Source organism: Nicotiana tabacum, chromosome 18 (genome assembly GCF_000715075.1).
Source record: "Nicotiana tabacum cultivar K326 chromosome 18, ASM71507v2, whole genome shotgun sequence".
Taxonomy (NCBI): Eukaryota; Viridiplantae; Streptophyta; class Magnoliopsida; order Solanales; family Solanaceae; genus Nicotiana; species Nicotiana tabacum.
Window position 1 is genome coordinate 118068693 of NC_134097.1, and position 9693 is coordinate 118078385.

The window sequence follows — 9693 nt, forward strand, 5'->3', positions numbered from 1 at the left end:
TTCTTTATGGATAAGTGTCAACTTCTTAGTATTAGAACTATGTATGATAAGGCCAACTTCTTTATTAGTTAAGATTAGAATATCTGTTGGAGCAGGTTGTAAATGTCTTGTATTTTGTCTATACTTTGTCCTACTCCTATGACCTTTTTTGAATGGATGGATTCCCACCATTCTTTTACTCTTGAGGTAAGGTTTATGTCCTCCTTCTTGTACTAGTTTTCTATGATATATACAAGGAAGGTAGGGGTTAACGCCAAACCCCCGAACACCACAAGAGGTGAAAGCCAGGGTGGTTGGATTAATTCAAAAAAGAAAAAAAAAATTAGACATGATTGTAAATCAAATAAAATATGAGGCATACACTTACATTCAACTGTTCAATTCCATATGATATATCATAATTTAAGACCTCTAACGTACTCCATTAAATTTTAAAAATAATTAATCAAACATTATGTTTTTTAAAAAAAGGAAGAATAAGAGCTTCCTACTTATACTTCTGCTGAAACCATATAAGTTTAGGTTGTCTATTGGGTTTAATAAACATATTTATCTCCTCTTTATTTATTTGGTTGAAACCATACGTATCTAAAAGCCTCCAAATTCCATTAGGTTTCTTCATCTAAGATCCTCCAAAAACCCTAGGATTTCTCTAAAATTCTTGTTTCACTTTCAAAATTTTGCGAATGGATTCCGATCATGATATTTATGATATGGATTTGGAGGAGGAAGTTTACAGTGATGGCGACACCATTGATGAACCCATAGACTCCCAAAACAAGAAAAATTACACAATCCTGAAAGATAAAGATATTTGTCAACTCATAAAAAAAGATATCTCAAAAACTTCATTGATTCTTTTGGCTCCAATAGACGTTTCATTAGCTCTTCTGCTCCACTATAATTGGAATATCTATAGAGCTAATGAAGAATGGTTCGCTAACGAATCCAAAATTCGCAAAGCTATAGGTATGTTATCTGAAGAAGAAACCGAAAACCCTTTGAGAAAAAGAACGTTTTCGTATTCTAATCGTTTTATGACTTGTGGGATCTGTTTTGAGGAGTATTCTCTTGATAAGATTGCATTTGCTGATTGTAAACATCCTTTTTGTAAGGTATGTTGGGAATATTACATTAGTATATCAATTAATAATAGTCCTAAATGTCTAGTCTTACGTTGTAACATCATGGTAGGTAAAAGTACGACTGTTATATTAGCGTCGGATAAAGATAGATTGAAATATTAGGATTATCTGATTAGATCTTATGTTGAAGAAAATTGGAGAATCAAGTGTTGTCCTACCCCGGGATGTAAAAATGCATTAAAAATATTTGAAATTTGGAGTGAAAATTACGATGTGATTTGTGATTGTTCTTATGGTTTCTGTTGGAATTGCTTGGATGAGAATCATCGTCCGATTGATTGTGATAGTACTATAACTAAGTGGAGAATTAGAAATCTTGAGGAAGCTGAAAATACGAATTGGATTTTGGCTTTCACTAAAAAGTATCCTAAATGTAAGAATGCTACTGAGAAAAATATGGGATGTATGCAAATGACTTGTAGGTGTTTGTACAAATTTTGTTGGCTTTGTTTAGAAGAATGGGGTACTTGTTATGGTAATTGTAATCGTTATGAGGAAAATAAAGAGATAAAGGAAGCCAAGAAAAATGTACTAAGGTACACACATTACTATGAGAGATGGATGTCAAATGAGAAATCAAAACAAAAGGCACTAAAGGATTTAAATGAGATGAGAGATGAAGGAGTGAAGAAACTAAGTGAATTGCACTATTTATTTGAGGATAGATTGGGATTCATTGAACAAGCTTGGAAACAAATTGTTGAATGTAGAAGAGTTTTGAAATATATGGTCTTAATTATGCTTATGGATCTTATTTGCCCGAAGAGGAGAAGACGAAAATGCAATTTTTCGAGTTCTTGCAAAGGGAGGCAGAGGAAGGTCTAGAGCGACTTCATCATTGTGCAGAGAAAGAATTATTGGATTATATTGGATCTACTGAGAAAATGGATTATACAGAGCAAGGGTTTTGCGAAAATTTCAAATGTTTTAGTTCGAAACTTATTTGGCTGACTAAGGTCGCTGGAGATTACTTTGACAACTTGGTTGTTTCCTTGGAGAATGGGCTCAAAGATGTGAGTAGCGGTTCTGATATTAATATTTCTAAATTGTGTTTGGTAAAGTAAGAAAATTTAATGGAACAACTGAGTATGAGATAATATTAGATACTGAACTTAGAAGAGGTATTTTGTTTTCTTTGTTTAGCTTAACAAGCTGGGCGAGAAATTATGGATTAGTAGTCTAAAGAATGGGTTGTTTCAACTTTCATACTTCAAGTTTTTGGTCCAGCTTGTATTTTTTCTAATATAAAGCTCATTGTTTCTTGTACTAAGTATGGTTTAATGGATGCAAAAAGCACTTTGACAATAATGCTGAGAATTCGAGGTGGCTCGAAAACCAACGAGCTTGATTTTCTCTTCTGAAAGAGGGTAATTGTCATATATCTGTGTTGAGATACCAATACCAATTTATTGCCGTCAGTTCATGTTGAGATACCAACAATAATTTAAGATGCGTGAAAGGCCTCGAGGCTTCGTTCCAATAGTAAAAACGCAACACGTGGTGTTTGAGTTACACGTACATTATGGGTTCATACCTTTCTGGCACCATAGGCAAAAGCGCAACACATGGTTATTGAAAAGGTTGGCCTAAACTGGATGATTTTATAGTGATAAAACGGTAAATTTATACCGTAATTAGCTTAATCTAGATAACCTTTTGAGAAATTAACTTTAATTTTTAGAAGTTATGCGTTATCTTTTCTCTAATTTTAACGTTTGCGTACAAAAATAGGACAAGAATAACTAAACGTATTTGTTGAAAGAAGATTGTCAGGTGCAACTTTAAACTAAACTCAGTTACATGTCATCATTAAAACTAAACAAACTTTAATAAAGCTCATCAATTAATGCAAAATCACAAGAATATTTAACCTACGTGGAAGAAAAACGTGTCCCATTTTCAAAACTAATTTCAACTATTTCTCATTTCGTAACGGAAATTGTAATAAATGAGTACTTGTTATTTTTGGACTTATATAAGCATCTCCCTCAGAAAGAACACTTCATTGGTGAATTGAGCCTTTTTGCCAGAAAGTTTTGATCATAGGGTAAGAGTCTATTTGCATCTCCTGGTAAATCGAGAAAAAAAGAAAAAGATATGCATTGATTAATTTTATTGTGTCTATAGCACTTAGAAAATCTGTTCTTGATTTCATCTATAACATCGATCGCATGTAGTTCAGTAACACTTCTAATCTTGCACAATTTTTCTCCTGTTGAGAAATGGTTAGCCTTCTCGATTATAATTACTAGTTTATTATGAGTTATATATTGAAGCTACAAAACTACTACGTACCATCTTTATCGAATCAAGTATGAATTGATCTTTTCTATTCAATCTAGATCCTCTTGCAATTGATATATGTAATATCGAGTATGCTAACGTGAATCTCGAATGGTCGTAATCAAATCTTTCAATCATTTTCGTTTTCTCTTGTTGTTAAATCTTTAAAGTCTTAGCAAGACTCTCAAACAATCTAACTTTCGTAGTCGTTCCAACCAGTCAGTCCGATCTAACTTTACTGTCTCTCTCTTCTCTAGTAGTCTAGGTTTCAATTCCAAACAAGTTCAGATTTGGCTATATGAGTTATTTGATAATGATGACTAAAATTATAAGATTGTCATGTACCTCATCATGCACCTTGCAAATCCTTCAAAAATTATTCATTCATTTTTTTTTTTTTTTTTTTTTTTTTTTTTTTTGTGTGTGTTTGTTCTTTCTTTCAATAAATCGAGGCTGCTTTTCTCTTACACATTTGGACGTGAAAGTAGAATACTTTATATGTTGCCTCAATAATTCTGAAATTAGTTAAACTATTGGGATACTTTATAATTTGTGAACTATAATAAACCCAGCCATTTTAAACTTAATTACTTTCATCGTGATTTTCACTTTATACTTTCTAGTGTAACGAAAGTAGATGTTTTTTAGTTTAGTTTATGCAGTTGTTTTATTTAATCTCCTTTTGCAGCTGCAATAATGGCATTGAGAATTTTGAAGGAAATCCAACTAGCACTTCTTAACCAAATGTTGAAAAAGGTAGAATATAATCTAACTTGTCTATCTCTATCTTGTTTATTCTCATTCTTTGTTTGTTTTCTTTTGATTGTTTTTAAGTGTAGTTTGACTTAAAAATTATCCTTAATTTGTCTTTATGCAGGATTTGGTGAATGATCAATTTGAACACCTCATGATATCTGGGAGGGCACAAAATCCTCAATTTGTAGTAAAAACTATAGAGGATTATTGTGCTGAAATCGAAACTATTATATCGCAAATGAAAAATGACATGTAGTACTCTCTAATCTAGAAAATTAGATATCTATACTTTTATCAAAGATATCAAATTTAGTAGCTCTACGATAAATTCGTTTTTCTATTGTTCATTTCGTGCAATAATTTCTTCACATTAATTTATTCAAATGATTTGCAGTGAGATTCTTGATGTTGATTTTTCTCATTTGGTTGTGTTATGCGACCAAGTCATAGAGAAAAGTACAAGGTGAGCTGTTTGTAATTTTCTGAAAATTTGCTTTTGCTTTATCGTCTCACGTAAAACTTATGCGATTATTTTTAAGCTCTTTTTAGATTCTGTAAATTATTAACTATGATCACTTATATCACTTGTCATGTACGTAGTTTAACATATAAAAATTTTATTTTAAGAAATTCAATGCTTGAACTAACACCAAAAATTATATATTTTGTTCCTAGTAAGCTGAATCCTTCACATTAATTGGGATATAGGTTGTATCTACTTTTATAGCCTATATAAAAATAAAAGGAGGTTTTTTATTCTTATTAAGTTCATTTAACGTTGTCAATTAGAAAGTCTCCATAAGTACAGATGAAGATTATTAATTGCTACAATTTTTGTTGATGGTACAGGATTGGTGCTGTGCATGTGAAATCTGCATGTCTGCTTCTCGTTCGCACTTGCGAGCAAAGAAACAAAAAGAAGTAAGAAGCTTCTCTCATTTTTATGCTTAAGTAAACTTTTGAGAATTTTTGATATGTCATATTATTTGTGAATTCTTGATCAACCCATAATTCGAGATATTAAGTTCTCCTTAATGTCAATATTGATAGAAAGTTATAGCTCAAACAATCCCATAACACTAAACACAGCTCTCTCTATATATATGTATATAAAATTCCCCCTTTTCCCTTATTTTGAGTCAGGTTGAACTAAGCTACAACGGAAAGTAAGGGACACCATTAAGATTACAAATTCCAGATATTTAGAAATTCTGATAAAATGACTACACTTAGAAATTTTGCAACTAAGCACATATAAAAATATTTATTAAAATATTTAAGCGAGAGATTATTAATTAAGGTCAACTCATATTGATCACACTAAAATCACAGGACGTTTAAAAGTTACCTTTGGTTTCATCAACAGCTAGTTATTTTTTGATTAATTGGATAATTAATAATATATATGCGCAAAAATTACAAAATAGCAGGCGCTAGCATTGCTTCATCAACAACTAGTTCGAGAAGTACTTATAAGTGTCAAACAGTAGGCACGGTAAACACTTATGCACATCGATTGTTTGCACTTAACTAAATACTTAATCTTAAGAATCATTAAATTAAAGTGAAAATGTATATCACTTAATCATGTGTATGCAAGACATATTCCTTACATTGTAACAATAATTAGTGACATAATAATCAAAAGTTACATTGTTACTTTAATTTGCTTTTGGTTTTGTAACAATTTCTTTCTAGTGATTGTCATCTTAATTAAATGGAAAAGGAAAACTATGATTGTTTTGCCATTATACTATTAACAAAAAAAATGATAATCATGTGGATGTTACTATAACTATTTTTCGTCTCATTCCGGCATCAATTGGCGTCATTTCAGGTTTTCCCAAACCTTGAGCAGGTTAAGGAATGATTTCACTACTACACAAAACGAGTTGGAAGCTTATGCTCGGGTACTCAGCTTACATAGAAATCACTGCTTAATTATCTTGTAACTTTTAGTTATTTCTTGGTAATTATAATTTCCTCCATCTTATTAAAAAATTCACTTAAACCTGCAGATGGAGCGAAGGATTATCTTAGTGCAAACGGATTATGCTGGAGACTCAAGTTCTTAAAAGGAAGATATTTTGTTGTACTATGAATATTTGGTTGCACTTATTTACAACGTCATGTATGACATTTTATCAGGTTTAAGATAAGTGATGGGAACTTAATTTATTACCTCTTTAGACTCTTGAACTTTGAGAGCGAATTTATTTCCTTTGATCTTGAATTCTCAGTGTCAGTTATTTGTTTCTTGATGTGGTGTGGGTAGTTTCGTTTTCTGAATTAAGATCAAGTCCTAGACTATGAGATTCTTTAACTTTGTGTTTAATTTTTTTCTTTTCTAATCTTTACTATTATCAGAGAGACTTTTAAATGATCTTGAATAGTCGTAGTATATATCAACTTTGAGATAGTTTTAAGCTCAAATTATCATTGAACACATGAATTTTTTATTTATTGAAACTATAGATATACCCGAGATTTATTTATTTTAAAAATTTGTATCAGAGTGTTAGTTGATTATTTGCACTTGCCAATTCCGAAAAGATTCATTATGGAAATATGATATATTGTCCAACATTCATTATGGAAATATGATTATATCTCCGACTTCAAGATTGAGTTTTAGGATTTTAACTACATCTATTTAAGAAAGTAATTAATCAATTCTCCAAAAATTAAAATGTAAAATTAGTTTATTCCTAAATTTGGTCAAATTATCTCAATCAACTTTAGATTGTGTTATTAATTTGGACCTATCAATTCCTATCATGCATCTCTATATAAGCGAAACACTATTATGTATTCTATATTCAAACATAAGTTGTTCACTCATATATTGTACTCCCAAGGGAAGTGCTCCTTTTTCTGTGTACCAAACATGACTAAAAAGGGGCTTAGGAATATTCAGAATCTCAGTGAAAGTAAAAAAAAAAAAAAAGCAATCTTAGATAAAAGAACAACAGCTTTATGTAAGAGAGCAGAAGCGCTGTCAATTCTCTGTATGATAGAAGTAGGTCTAATAATATATAGTCCTGTTGAAACTAATTCTTTTGTTTGGCCATCTTTAACCCATGCTGCGGATATTGTAACGAACTATTTAATGTTTACCGAGGTCCAAAGAGAAAATAAGTTAGTTAGACATGACGTCTACCTTCAAGAAAAAGTGAATGATATGGAAAAAAGTGTTAGGTCGAAAATTGAACAAATGGCTGAGAAGATGGAAATGAAGACTCTCTTCAACCAACTTGTCAAGGGAAGGAACATCAATGAACTCGATGTTAGACAAATGAAAGGTTTGCTAAAGCTATTTGATGAGAAGAGGGCTAGGCTTGAAGAAAGAAAGAAACAACTCAATGAACAGTTAGTAGATGAGAATGTTGCAAGTCCAAGCAGTGCTATAGGGCTTGGAGAATCAGAAGGTAATCCCAACGATGATGGAGAGAATAATGATGGACCTTGATTGAGCATGCAATACATTTATTTCCCTATCATTGTCTTTTTCGCTGTTGAGTTGTTTTTGTTGTTGTCGTCATTGTCATTGTTGTTATTGTCGTCGTTGTTTTTGTTGTCATTGTCATTGTTTTTATTGTTGTTGTCGTCAACGTTGTTTTTGTTGTTATTGCTATTGTTGTTGTTATTTTTACTGTTGTTGTTGTTATCGTCTTTTAATAGTATTCCTAGTTAAGTTTGTTGCTTATTATTTATCTATTTATGTTATTCGTTGTCATTTTAATAATATAGGAACATTATTCTATTTATATTCAGTCAACCTAGTTATATGTTGTCACGACCCAAAAATTAACCCGATCGTGATGGCGCCTATCATGGAACTAGGCCAGCCGACACATTTCCAAATAACTTAATAATTTATTAAAAGCTATATAATAAACTTTTTCATACTGAAATTTCCATAAAAGAGAATAATTCAAAAAACCAAAAATGTGAAAATTAAAGCCCAACCTCGGGTTTCACCAAGACATGAGAAAATACTACAACTGTTATGAAATATAACATGGCTAACATAGTGTAAGAATAGCCAAAATACACTAAAAGGAAGATAAAGGACGAGAAAGATGGGACTGTGATCGACAGGCAGCAACTTCGCTATCTCCGAGCCATCTTAATACTCGACTGATAACTGTTGTTGTAATAAAACTCCGCGAGCGGCAAAAACTGGTCCCATGAACCCCCAAAATCAATGACACAAGCACACAACATGTCCTCCAATATCTGAATAGTACGCTTGGACTGTTCATCTGTCTGGTGGTGAAAAGTTGTGCTCAACTCAACCTGAGTACCCAACTCTCGCTGCACAACCCTCCAAAACTGCGATGTAAACTGAGTACCTCTATCTAAAATGATGGAAACTGGGACACCATGCAGGAAAACAATCTTTAGAATAAAAATCTCAGCCAACCGCTCTGAAGAATAGGTAATACATACAGAAATAAAGTGCGCGAACTTGGTTAGACGATCCACAATCACCCAAATAGCATCGAACTTCCTCAAAGTCCGTGGGAGTCCAACTACAAAATCCATGGTGATAAATAAGTGTTACGAAGGATAAAGGGTAAACGAATTAAACGAATTTCGTTCAAAGTGGCCAATTTGGGATGAAATACGGGTCGAGTTATAATACCCGATAATTATGAACTAGTACCATTCAAGGTACCATATGACCACGGTAGTATAATGTATGAAGTATATATAAAGTATGTTATTAAGTAGAATTTTAAGTAATTTGAGGTAATTTTTAAATTTTGCGGGTAATTGGTTAGAAATCACTGCTTAATTATCTTGTAACTTTTAGTTATTTCTTGGTAATTATAATTTCCCCCCCCCCCATCTTATTAAAAAATTCACTTAAACCTGTAGATGGAGCGAAGGATTATCTTAGTGCAAACGGATTATGCTGGACACTCAAGTTCTTAAAAGGAAGATATTTTGTTGTACTATGAATATTTGGTTGCACATATTTACAACGTCATATATGACATTTTATCTGGTTTAAGATAAGTTAGGGGAACTTAATTTATTACCTCTTTAAACTCTTGAACTTTGAGAGCAAATTTATTTCCTTTGATCTTGAACTCTCAGTGTAAGTTATTTGTTTCTTGATGTGGTGTGGGTAGTTTCGTTTTCTGAATTGAGATCAAGTCCTAGACTATGAGATTCTTTAACTTTGTGTTTAATTTTTTTCTTTTCTAATCTTTACTATTACCAGAGAGACTTTTAAATGATCTTGAATAGTCGTAGTATATATCAACTTTGAGATAGTTTTAAGCTTAAATTATCATTGAACACATGAATTTTTTATTTATTGAAACTATAGATACACCCGAGATTTATTTATTTTTAGAATTTGTATCAGAGTGTTAGTTGATTATTTGCACTTGCCAATTCCGAAAAGATTCATTATGGAAATATAATCTATTGTCCAATATTCATTATGGAAATATGATTATATCTCCGACTTCAAGATTGAGTTTTAGGATTTTAA

At 31.7% G+C, this 9693-nt stretch overlaps 1 protein-coding gene and 1 pseudogene across 1 annotated transcript; both read left to right on the top strand.

Moving 5' to 3' along the window:
* Nucleotides 1-677: 677 nt before the first annotated feature.
* On the top strand, nt 678-5109 carry LOC107818637 (putative E3 ubiquitin-protein ligase ARI8; annotated as a pseudogene).
* A 1962-nt stretch (nt 5110-7071) lies between these two features.
* On the top strand, nt 7072-7653 carry LOC142172661 (agamous-like MADS-box protein AGL80). The gene has a single exon (XM_075236327.1). The coding sequence runs from the start codon at nt 7072-7074 to the stop codon at nt 7651-7653; it is 582 nt and encodes a 193-aa protein (XP_075092428.1).
* The last annotated feature ends 2040 nt before the right edge of the window (nt 7654-9693 follow it).

What these genes read in the sequence shown, in the direction of transcription:
- LOC142172661 (XM_075236327.1), top strand. Translation starts at nt 7,072, where the DNA reads ATGACTAAAAAGGGGCTTAGGAATATTCAGAATCTCAGTGAAAGTAAA.